Genomic DNA, 12,592 nt, shown 5'->3' with positions numbered 1-12,592 from the left:
CAACTTTTAATTTCCAACGTTTATATTTCTACTAACGACGTTTTTATTTATCCCGTACATTGCACGGGACCATCCATTTAACGTACTCGTCACGAAATTTTCCACCCCTTCCCATGAAAACCCTTTCCTGCCCCCGGTAAAGACCAGCCTTTTAAAAAACTATTGTCTATATCTTCTTTCAATTCAAAATTAAAAAAATAAAAACTATTATTTATCTAACGAACAAAGTACAATTACCGCGTATGGTGGGGCCGACCATCATGAGCAACGAGGCAGGCGGGCCCCACCACGTGCGGGGCACTCTCGCTCCCTGGCCCACGTCAGCCGGCGAGCGGCCAATCCGGATGGCCAGCGAAACTCTCGAAGTCTAGTCGTCCACGTGTCATCTTCTAACCCCAGTTGAGAACCTCCAACCCCTGGTCTCCTGCCTTGTGAGCGCCAGCCTGGAACATCGGTGAATGCATTTTAAGGATGTGATGGCTGACAGGCTTTCATTACGTTTTATATGTTTTATGTTCTGCCGCCTGCGGCATTGGTTTTAATGGCGGTGCTGTTTTTTTTGCAGAGTCTGAGATTCTGCTAAATCTAGATATGATTTGCAGCTTTATAAAAATGAAATGGAGAGGTCAAGTTATGGCTACGGAGGCGTCATTGCGATTCGAAGCTGTGACCTATGCATGAGTTATTGAGAAGAATCAGCAGCAGAGGCCGAGGGAAAGATTTGATTTGCAGGTTTATGATATGAGAAGAAGAGGGTTAGGTTATGGCTGTGAGGAGATATATGGTGGTTTGATTCGAACTTGTGACCTCTGCGTAAGTTAATGAGAAGAATCAGCAGCAGAGGTTTATTTTGTTGTTGCTTAGTTTGATGTGATTCCCCTGTGGTCTGATCTGGCGTTGTCTGCTAGTGCGGAAAATCAGTGTTCTGGTGGAGTTGTGGTTTCAACCCGCAAGCCCAGTGTATCCGCTGAAATCACCTTATTTTCTCCAGCTTTTAAAAGTTTAAGTTGCGCCGGCGAGGTTCGAACTTGTGCCCGCTGTATTCAGCGAAGGAGAAGGCGCAGAAAACAAAAAGATAGCATTCTGGGGGCTTCCGGCATTGGAACGCGCGATTTTTGTCCATGTTTTGGAGATAGTGAGAAGGGGCCCGTTGAATAAGGCAGTGCTACGGTTTTTCTGGGCTCTTCCTGTGGACAGTTGTAGGTGTTGAAGAAGTTACAGAGCTCAGGAGACCGAGAAGAAAAAGATGGGGTTTCCTTCGCTCTCATGATCAGAACCAGTGTTCTGCTGCTATTGTATACGAACGCAGCAGCGTTGTGTTCAGCGAAGAGGAACAGAGTTCATGCATTTAAGGAAGGCAAATCTAAGTGCATTGAAGGTAAAACAGTCTGCAAAGGAGGACACAAGCTTGGCATTTTGGTGCTGCTGTGACGACAACTGTTTTGCATATTGAAGAAAGAGAACCTGAAACGGACTAGAATATAATACAGTTGCCTTTTACGAAGGAAAGAGCCTGAAGAAGACAGAAAACTCATAGAGTTGTGCGCATTGTAGGAAAATAGAGGGTAAATAAACACAGTTCGGTGCTCTGGAAACTGCAAGCGGCGAGAACAAATAACACATTGCCAGATTTTGAGAAAAGTGAGAGGGAGGAAAGTAGAATATTTAACCAGGTTCTGTTTTCCGTCGCTGAGACTCGAACTCAGCGCCAATGAGAACCGGAAAAGGCGCCGCGCTTTTGCGCGGGTTATTTTTGTTCTCCTGTATGTTTTCATTTCATTATTCTGGAGTAGCAGCAGCAGATCCAATCGACACAGCCGTCATGGAGAAAATGGCGAAGAGTTTACAGGTAAACAGTGCGTGGGGATGGACTTCAGGCACAGATCCCTGCAAGTCATGGAAAAAGGTTACCTGCGACAACAACAAGAAGGTTAAAAATATAAATATACAAAGTAGTGGGGTTACCGGCAGCCTGCCGGATGATTTCAACTCTCTGAGTGCCCTCGAGTCGATCAGCTTTCAAGATAATAGCATTTCAGGCCCTTTGCCGACGTTCAAAGGCTTAATCAACCTGCAATCTGCCTATCTCGGGAACAATAATTTTACGTCTGTGCCAGCAGGTTTTTTCAGTGGGCTCACGAGTCTGCAGGTCAGTACAATGTATTTTATTACGGCTTAATTTTCTTCGCACAACTTCTCGAGTTAATTGTCCATTAAAATGTCAGAAAACTAGAAGTTCATTTTTCGCAAATAGATCCTATTTTTTTTTGGATTGAAGATGTTGTATGGGAAGAGAAACGTGCCCTGTACGCATTTTGTGTGGCATTTCCAGCGAGCTACCGAATTTTTATTTCGTGATAATGAGTGATGTGACTTAGTGGAAATGTCTGTCAAAATACTCCTTTGCAATTAAGAAGATGTCTGGCTAAATTCATTTGCGAGTAGAAAATTCTGTATTTTTGGTTTGAACAAAAAGATTTTCAAGAAAAACACATTTGTCAAAACTGTACTGCCTAGAAGTTTTCTGTGGGATGTTTCAAGTGAGCTGCTACCAAATTCCGATTGAGATGTAGCGCCCTTGAAATGTCGACGAAAACGCTCCTACAGGGCCCATCTGGAAAAGAAGGCCTGGCCAATTGTATATATTTTTCTTCACAAGTAGTGTCAGAGGAAAAGCTTGTGCAGGTCTGGTAAATTCTATAATTTTGTATAATATTATTCCATTCTTAAATACATTTGGCCTGCAGGTTATTTCGGTTGACTCAAATCCATTCTCTCCCTGGTCGATTCCTGCGGAGATCAAAGATCTCAATTCACTTCAAACATTTTCAGCCTCCAATGCCAATATCATAGGTGAAATACCGGCATTTCTCGGCGACGGTACATTGCCCAGCTTGCAGATTCTGAGGCTGTCGTACAATAATCTCAGTGGAGAAATCCCGACCTCCTTCAATGGCTCCGATAGTCTCCAGGTGAGGATTAAGTTTCATATTTTTTAGAGATTTTGAACAAATTAAGAATATGATTCCTCTCTAATGTCAGATATTCATATGCGAAAATTTAGCATGTTTTCAGAATTAGTTTGTGCGGATATTTTGTTATTTGCAGTTAGTAAATTCACTCAGATTCTGCAATCTGTAATTTGTCAGAAATTTCATTATTTGGCCTACCGTTTCTTAAACTTATTTACAGGAACACGATGGAAGTTGTAAATCCTGGAGCATTTCAATATCGTGACTGCCTTATCAATGCTCCGTTGCAAGCTTAGAATAGGAAATATTTCCTTGAGCAAGTCAAATTGTAGAGTTCAAAGATTATTTTAGGTTGCTCTAATCATGTGTGCTGATCCATTTGGTTACCAGTCTACTGTAGATTCTCATGTGAACTATTTGTATTTCTCAACACATTCCATTGAGTCACACTAAAGATGCTTGAGGATCGTAGCTTTAGCGGGCTCTGTTGGCCTCAAACATTACTTACACAAATTCAGAAACAATATGTTACAACATTTTACTATATCATTTCTCCAACTTGACTCATATTTTGAAAATCTAAACATCCTTGACTACTTTTTGATTTCTTTTCATCAGACCTCTTCCTTAATGTATTTCATATATGTTGATCTTTTACACAATCTTTTCTTGTTGTCCCAATCTGCTAATCAACTATGTTTAGTACTCCCTCAGGTCCAATGAGCTCTTGAAACCCATAAGGCTTTTCAAGCTGTGGAATTTTACGAGTACCTTCCGAATAATTTCAGTGGTATGATACTTTGAAAGGGCTAGCTGTGCAGGTTTCACTTTCTTCGGAGGAATGAGTTTGGTTCCATGGTGAAGGAGTTTGGGCAAAACCTGCTCTGATACTAATTTGGTAAAAGACAATTAATTAAAACAGAGAAGATAACGCACAAGAAGCAGAAACTATTAATAGATATATATTTGCATTACAATACGAATATAGAGAAATTTTTCATACTTCAAATCTCAACTCTGATGAAAGATCCAATTCTAACAGAGGACTATTACAAATAGATTAGAAACGTGGAGACGTGGAAAACATGTTGAAGCCACCTGTAGAAGCACTGAAGACAATCCTCCGTATTATTAGAAAACGTGAGGAACAATTTAGTAGCAACAAATAATTGCTTTTAACTCCTGCCAACATGGAAACGTGAAGAATATGACTGACAGTTTCAACATTATAATTGTCTGCGAACATGAAGTGGGTGAAATCAATCTTCTTCCAACATTTAAAACCATTCAATTCTATCTGAAGATCAAAGAACCCCTTAACAATTAAGAAAGCTTTGCAAATAGTATTTTGATTTCTGTCAATTTTTTTTGGTTACATCACTGATCCAATCTGTTGAAGGTTTTGCTTAAGATTTTAGGTTTTATGTGCAAATAGATGAGCAACTTGCAATGAATACTTACACAGGTTCTGAAGTCTGGAAGAAGTAGTGGGAACTTGAAGTATAAAAATGGGACAAAATCATATTTCAGTTTTTTAAATTTAAATAGAAAATGCAGTTGATAGTTTTTTCGTCAATTTTTTTGGATCACAATCTATGATCTATCATCAGAATGATAAAGAGAACATAATGAGATCAGAAAAATATAAGAGTTGAAGACCCAATACTAATTATAAAAACGAGGAAGAGGATGGTAAGTGATCCTAGAACCAAGGAAAAAAGAAGAATTTTTTTTGAAAAGGTCAATTGAACCACGTAATTTTCTTCACCATGTATAATTTTTAATCAAATCCGTCGGTTTTCGAAAAATTGTCATCTTACCTTAAAAGTTTTCGATTGGGGCTCCTCAAACCAGAATAAAGTTTGCAAATTGCAAGAGTGAATCTTGACCAAGCTTAACTGATATAGTTGTTTTTGTCCATTATATTTTCCTCCATTTTCATTCTAACGTACACTATTATTATATTCTAATATTCAATAATGTTCATTATTATTTTTAAATGTTAGGAAGAATAAAATTCTTTGTATCAAATAATAATGAATAAATAATTTTAATATTACGACAATTTATAACATAATTGATATTATTCTCTTAAAGTTTATATTGAAATAAGATTGTTTTTGAATTTGAAGAAAGTTAGAAAAATAAAGATAAAAATTTATTTTAAATTTAGAATTAAATTATATATTACATATATGTTCAATTTTGAAATTTGTGATACTATTAATTGATATAGTAATTATTATTTATAATATTACTATAATAATAAATATAGCTTGTAAATTTATAATAGTAAGAATATAGCTTATATATTTATCATATGAAATATAGTTTGTACCTGTTTGACTGTATTTCTGAATATCGTGAAATCACTCTCGAAAAGAATTATACCTAGGAATTCTCGTTATGATGTCTCTTACAAAGTGAATTATTTTGATTAAAAATTCATAACACATGTTTTTTTGAGCAATTATAAAATTTCTAGTAATTATTATGTAATATATAGTTAACTCAGAAACTTGATGTAATTCTGTTGGTCTCTGATTTGTAGTATGGAATGTAAATTTTTTTTTTTCCCAAAATTAGAAATATCTGCTCAAAATCTTATATTTTATTTAATATTATATGAGAAATTTGAAAAACAGTTCAAAGGTGTTCCTAGACGTTAGAAAATCATGATAAGTTTTGGTAATCTTTTGAATACCAAACCAAAAATTACCAATTCTGAAAGGAGTTCCTGAGAGCCACGCAAACATTTAGCGTCGTAGACGTTAAAACTATATTCTTCTCGAAGAAAGGCATAGGCATTCCTACAGTTACATACGTTAATTAAATTTTATGATTTGAGATTCATTTCTAGCTTGATGTCGATATTCATTTCGATGTCTGTGTAATCGAGCCTAACATCTCTCTGCAATTGAGCAGGTACTTATATTGAATAATCAAAACGACGGAGCAGTTTCGAATCTGGGCGGCAACATTGAAGCTCTAGGGTCCCTAACGCAGCTCACACAACTCTGGGTGCATGTCAATAAGTTTACGGGTCCGATCCCTGAATTTAAGTCGGTTTCCCTCTTCGATTTGCAGCTCCGTGACAATGAGCTCACAGGCCCCATTCCAGACTCCCTTCTCAAGCTATCATCGCTAAAAAACATAAGCCTGAAAAATAATGCCTTGCAAGGTCCTTACCCTAACTTCAAAGCTGGTTTAACCAACGACCTAAGTAACACCTCCAACAGCTTTTGTCTTTCTTCACCGGGAGTTGCCTGTGATTCTAGAATAGACGTTTTACTCTCCTTTGCTGGAGCTGTGGGGTATCCATATGACTTTGCTACTAGTTGGAAGGGAAACGATCCTTGTGCAAATTGGCAAGGCGTAAACTGCCGAGACAACAACATAACGCTTCTGAATTTCCCTGAGAAAAATCTGACTGGATTTATATCGCCTGAATTGTCATATCTTACTTCGGTTGAGACTATTATTCTTAACAATAACGAGCTCACCGGTTCGATTCCCGAGGGGCTTACAAAGCTGCCAAATTTGCAGAAGCTGGATGTGACCAATAACAATCTTTCGGGGACCATTCCAGTGTTTCCAAGTGGTGTGAAGTTTTTAAAGGACGGGAATCCGAAGCTTGGAGTCAGCTCACCACCTCCTGGTTCTGGTTCTAGTACGCCTGGTGGCGGTAATGAGACTCAAGGCCCAAGTTCAGGTACGACAAACTTTAGCATAATTGAAATTACTTTGTAGCAGCCCATAGTCATCAAGCGTCTTGTTAGGAATGCATCCAAGGATGTGGAAGTACCATCAATCTTATAATAGTATATCATTAAATACATAAATTCAGCCAATTTTAAATTTTTGTAGTCCTGATTATTCAGATTAGGAATATAGATCAATTAAGCAATTTTACGATTTTAGCAAAACGAACTGGGTTAGGTTTTATCTATAGGATGTAAAGAAGTAAGTTTTTGAAAGATATTGTTTGAGTTGCAGTGTAAATGTCTAGAAACCTGAATGAAGTTTACTGTTTCATTGTTTCCCATGCGAAAGCAGATTGATTTTGTAAAATTTCCTAGCACGCCCCCTACTGCTTGGTATATGATATATAACAACTTTCCAAGAAAGTTTGAGAAGCTAATGCAGGTTCTTTCTTTTAACAGGAAATGGAACTGATACAGTTTCAACAGGTTCCAAATCTAAATCTAATACCGGTACAATAGCTGGAGCTGTGGTTGGTGTAGTTGCTGCTATATGCATAGTTGGTATAATCTGCTGGTTTGTTATGAAGCGTTGCCGCCAGGGTTCGAACCGTGTACAAAGCCCCAACACGGTGGTAATCCACCCACCCCGCACAGGGTCCTCTGACCGGGAGCTGCTAAAAATCACCATTGCTCCAAATGGGACGAGCACAGCTGCAGGAAGTGAGGTGCTTAGCCGGACGAGCAGCGGTCCCAGTGGAAGTGACTTGCATGTTGTAGAGGCTGGTAGCATGATCATATCAATCCAAGTGCTCCGTGATGTGACCGACAATTTCAGTGAGAACAATGTCCTAGGCCGCGGCGGGTTTGGAGTCGTCTATAAGGGGGAGCTCCATGATGGGACAAAGATAGCTGTGAAAAGAATGGAGGGTGGTGTTGTGAGCAGTAAAGGTCTCAATGAGTTCCAGGTATGGAAATTTGCCGTGATTAATATTCTTCAGCTGTTTATTTTGCTTATTTTTGCTACTGAAAATTCATCTCAACCATGAAAACAATGGTTTTCTGTCAGGCAGTGGCCACTGGCCATGAGAGTATTCAGGTCTTTGTAGGAAAATGATCACATTCAGCGTGAAATTTCATCACATTTGCTATAGTGTTTTCTTTACAAATCAACTCTCAAAATTGTCAAAGAAAAATTAGTTCTTATCACATTTGCTGTAGAGATTTTCTATTACTATGCGTTTGCAAACATCTCACCGGATGTTGCGAACTCAGAGCTTAATCCTGACAAATAAACTCAGAAGAAACTCTAAATGCCTGCCTGCAGCTACCATTTTCCCCTGTTGATGGATTTTCTATAGGGAACCAGGAAAAGAAGCACGAATAGCAAGTCTGTCGGACCTGGTCTTATGATGCATGCATTCCAAAGAGAGATTTTTGATTTCCCTGTGCCTGTGTCCCCATGAAATCTCTGAGTATAAAAACATGAAATTTGTCAATTTGTCTTCATACTGCAACTTCTTTTTGGCCAGACATGCGAGAAGCAACCTGGGTATGGGGAGAAGCAACACCACAGCTCCTCAGATCTTATACGTTCTTTGGTTTTAAAATAACTTTTCTTTTTAATTATTAGTTTACAAAGTTCTGAAGATCTGTAAATAGGATCCCTCGCTCCTCTATATTATGGGAACCTCGGACGCAACTTGGAGGATCACCTTTCTAACGTTTCCTGCACAGCCCCATGAAACCTATTAACTTAGTAGCAGATTTTTTTAATTTGGAAGCTGCAATTATTGGGCTAAAAGTTTTGAGAACCTTACCCTAGAGCAAGGATCAGATTTACCTAAAATATAGAATATCGTAATGATATGTTTTTTCTTAATACTTTTAGAAATTACATTATTCATGGAAACATTGCACTAAAGTCAAACTCAATTTTAATTTTTTCATTCAAATTTTTCATTTGTTTAAGTGAATGCAATATCAACTTTAAAAATTGAGATGAAAACTGTTTGATAAATGGGCATGATTTCGGAAGCAAAGGAATGTGATCTTTGTTAAAATTTCTCATTTTCAGGCAGAGATTGCGGTCCTTACAAAAGTTCGACACCGGCACCTTGTTGCGCTCCTGGGATACTGTGTTGATGGCAATGAGAAACTACTAGTCTATGAGTACATGCCACAGGGGCCTCTAAGTCAGCACTTGTTTGACTGGGCACAGACAGGGATCCCTCCTTTGGACTGGAAACAAAGACTCACCATTGCGCTAGATGTTGCACGGGGTGTGGAATATTTGCATAGCTTAGCACAGAAGAGCTTCATCCACAGGGACCTCAAGCCATCAAATATACTTCTGGGTGACGACATGAGAGCCAAGGTGTCCGATTTTGGCCTTGTCAAGCTCGCACCCGAGGGTAAATACTCTGTTGAGACCAAGTTGGCAGGGACTTTCGGTTACTTGGCGCCGGAATATGCAGGTAAACGCCAGAAATTTTACCAAACCCAAGTGTTCATGAAAATTTTATGGGCTTGGGAGTTAATGGGTTGTTGGTTTTCCAAAGCATTAACATGCATTGTCTTTTGCAACCAACCTTTTTTTCCCATCAGTATTTTTGCACTAGAATGTAGCCATATACAGCTTTATATTTCTGTATTTGAGCATTGCCAGAAGTCTATATAGTTAGATTCACATGTGCGGATTCAGAGTTGCATTTTGGGTTGAAGATAAATCGATATACTATTTTTGCACTAGAATCTTATCGATGCTTATTTACAATTATACATACATTTTCTCTTGAGGATTTGTAACTGTTTTTTCAGTGAATTCGAGCCTTAGTTTCAAGATAGATACTTTGTCTGCTTTGCGACCGTATAATGTAGGGCTTGATTCAAATCTAGATATGCGTGTACTTTTCAATCACCAACACATTCTATGGTATCAAATGCTATTTCATTGGTGTGATGGATTTAACCATGGTTTTTCAATGCCACTAAATTTGGTGTTCGGTGGTAATTTGATGCCACCGAATTTGGATGAATGATTTATTTATTTACATTTCTACCATGCCATTGAATTTGTGTGAAAGATTGCTTTGTCATTTCATCACATTCTACTCTCATTGAATGCCAGTTCTTGGTTGGTTCTGATACTTCATTATTTTATGATCTTCGTGTGCCACCGAATGTTGTTTAAAGGTTGACTTTGGTGTTTGGAGACATTTCATTGTTATCCAATCCGTTTGGTTAAATTGCTGATTTGTTACCCAATTTTCTGCAATGCCATTGAAGTTACCATTTTCCTTAATGGTTTCAGGTGTCAATAAATTCTGTTTAATTGTGTTTTTGTGATTTGAGGGTTTTTAGATGTCTTCTAAGTTCAGGAAAATGGCTGATTTTGTTCTGCAATTTTTTGCTTTATTGCCACCAGATTTTAGTCAATGTTTGATTTGGCTATCCCATGTTTTTTATCAAATGTTTAAATATATTTTTTATTCTTTTTCACTGCTACTGAATTTGGATCAATGGCATATTTTTCTTTCAAGTTCTGTGCAATGATTTTTCTTGCCTCTGCATACCTCTCCTTGGTTTGAGTTGTTCTGTCTTTTATTTTGATTGATCTCTAGTACCACTGGATTTGTTCAGTAATTGCTTTCATTGCTCTGTTCTTTCCCATTGAATTGGACTAGTGATAGATTTTGATGAACTGCCTGCAGTGACTGGCCGTGTGACAACCAAGGTGGATGTGTTCAGCTTCGGAGTGGTGTTAATGGAGCTGATAACAGGGCGCAAAGCCTTGGATGAGACACAACCTGAGGAAAGTATGCATCTAGTCACATGGTTCCGCCGTGTGTACCTAAGCCGTGACTCATTCAGGAAAGCCATCGACCCCATGCTGGGTGAGATCACAGATGACTCCTTCCAAAGTATCTGCACGGTGGCGGAGCTTGCAGGTCACTGCACTGTCCGGGAACCTTCCCAGCGCCCAGACATGGGTCATGCTGTGAATGTGCTCTCTCCTCTTGTCGAGCAATGGAAGCCAACTGACATAGATGGGGAAGACTGCTACGGAATAGACCTTGATATGACTCTCCCTCAAGCACTCAGAAAATGGCAGGCTTTCGAAGGCTCCTCAATAATGGATGATGATTCTTATCGGAGTTTGGATAATACACTGGCCAGTATTCCTAATAAGCCTACGGGATTTGCAGAATCCTTTACATCTGCAGATTGCCGGTAAACTTTGCAAAGATAAATTGAAGTTTTGTGAAGAAAGAAATCTTGGAGTTGATAAAAGAAAATTTAGTTGGTATCATGGTTTCCCTATTCGTCCTCACGCGTTACTGCTGCTGCCGAGTGTTTGTGAGTTTTCTTTTCAAAAGAAGCATAGCAGAACAGGTCTAGTTTGAATTAGCCATTTTTGTTTTGATAGAACGGTGATGGTTTTCAACGGCATGGTGTGCAGATTATGCTGATTATCAAGGCCAGCTAAATTACATGGGTATTCAGTGACCATCAGCATTTAATTTCTTTGTTTTTTTCACTTGTAACATTTGTAACCCTTTTGATCATTGTATACAGATTCTTTTTTTCTTTCTATCAATATGCATTGGCATTGTATTTTTCAAGCAAATTGAAATAGCTAGTTGTATCTTAAAAAGTAAGTTATTTTAATTTTTTTGAGCTCTCTTTTAAATTGAAACATGATGGCGGCAATTTTCTCAGTGTAATTTAGTTTTCCATGTCTGTGAATGTTTATATTTTAAAATTACAAGGAATATTACAGAAAATGACAATGAAGTGAGTTGAAAAGGATTTAAGCCTTATTCCAAGGGTAAGTGAAAAATTAATATTGAAAAATATTGATAATGTTCTAAAATGTTTCAATTGGCTTCATAGCAGCAATTTAACTGAGGACCAACAGTGTAAGAAAGCGGGGATGCAGATCAGAATTAATTTGTGACCTTTATGAGCGCTTTTTGAAGAAAAATGTTTTATAAACTTAAAACTACCATTCTTATCAGCAACATTCATCTTCAAAAATTGTCGATTCTGTGTTGAACTTAAAAAATAAATAAATCTCATTTGTATCTTCTGCTATACACGACCTTTCCATATCTATGATTTTGTGTGTGGGGTAACACTGCAGGCAACTGAGCAGAAAACTACAAAAAAATTGTTGGAGAACAAGTAATGTTTGTGTACATCATCTGCTTGACATCTCTGGAATGAGTATATTTTTCTGTCACCATTGACAAATGATATTTACATGTGGGTCAGGGTCCTCTTGCTTTCTTTGTAATCCTAATAGATTTTTTGACCTTCGCTATGAAAAAGGTTTTTTTTCAATCAATTGTCTTGATGATGAAGGTCCGGTTTCAATCGGTTTGGTCCTAATGGAGAATGACTTGCATAGACTTGACCGTACACCCAATCTGAAGTGGTGAATAAAACAACAATGAAGAATCGAAAGTTTTTGATTTTATGGGTTGTCATACGCTGCCTTCCGAAATTTGAGTCAGAATTGACGCAAGGAAAAGTGTGTTTACTTGTGAGTTGGCAATGTTAGCTGTATTTGGGTTGTCATGATGGTATGGGCTTGTCATGCTTGCCAGTTCATTCATTTTCAGATTCCACTTTGGGTTTCTATGCTCAGTAAAGTGGAGCAGTTGGATTGGAACATGTATATGTAACGGCAGTCCAAGTTCTTTCAATGCACCAATTTACTCACGTTCATAATAACAGTATTGGTTATTAAAAGACGGTAGGAAATAAATCATTTTCACGTATCTTATACAATAATTTATTAAATAAGTGAACAAATTATAAAATTCAAGTTTCAAAGCTTAGGAAAAGGACAGTTTCATTGTACAAGTAATAGTGGACAATAGATTCAAATGGATTTCAATTATAGATGTAGCA

General features: G+C 37.9%; 1 protein-coding gene across 1 annotated transcript; it reads left to right on the top strand.

Annotated features, from left to right (window-relative positions):
* The first annotated feature begins 493 nt into the window (after window positions 1-493).
* LOC149564557 (receptor protein kinase TMK1-like) lies at window positions 494-11,303 on the top strand. Its single transcript, XM_089818105.1, has 6 exons — window positions 494-2,149; window positions 2,748-2,972; window positions 5,898-6,684; window positions 7,136-7,641; window positions 8,751-9,150; window positions 10,387-11,303. Exons 1-6 carry the CDS (start codon window positions 1,712-1,714, stop codon window positions 10,908-10,910), a joined length of 2,880 nt encoding a protein of 959 aa, XP_089674231.1. The 5' UTR covers window positions 494-1,711; the 3' UTR covers window positions 10,911-11,303.
* The last annotated feature ends 1,289 nt before the right edge of the window (window positions 11,304-12,592 follow it).

This window comes from Cupressus sempervirens, chromosome 3 (genome assembly GCF_028749045.1).
Source record: "Cupressus sempervirens isolate cs-2001-9-10 chromosome 3, ASM2874904v1, whole genome shotgun sequence".
NCBI classification, from domain to species: Eukaryota; Viridiplantae; Streptophyta; class Pinopsida; order Cupressales; family Cupressaceae; genus Cupressus; species Cupressus sempervirens.
Note: the sequence above shows the minus strand (reverse complement) of the source record. Positions and strands in the feature narration are given on the sequence as shown.

Coding starts and splice junctions, on each gene's coding strand:
- LOC149564557 (XM_089818105.1), top strand. CDS start 1,712: ATGAGAACCGGAAAAGGCGCCGCGCTTTTGCGCGGGTTATTTTTGTTC. Junction 2,150..2,747: donor GTGGGCTCACGAGTCTGCAG/GTCAGTACAATG, acceptor TTTGGCCTGCAG/GTTATTTCGGTTGACTCAAA. Junction 7,642..8,750: donor AAGGTCTCAATGAGTTCCAG/GTATGGAAATTT, acceptor TCTCATTTTCAG/GCAGAGATTGCGGTCCTTAC.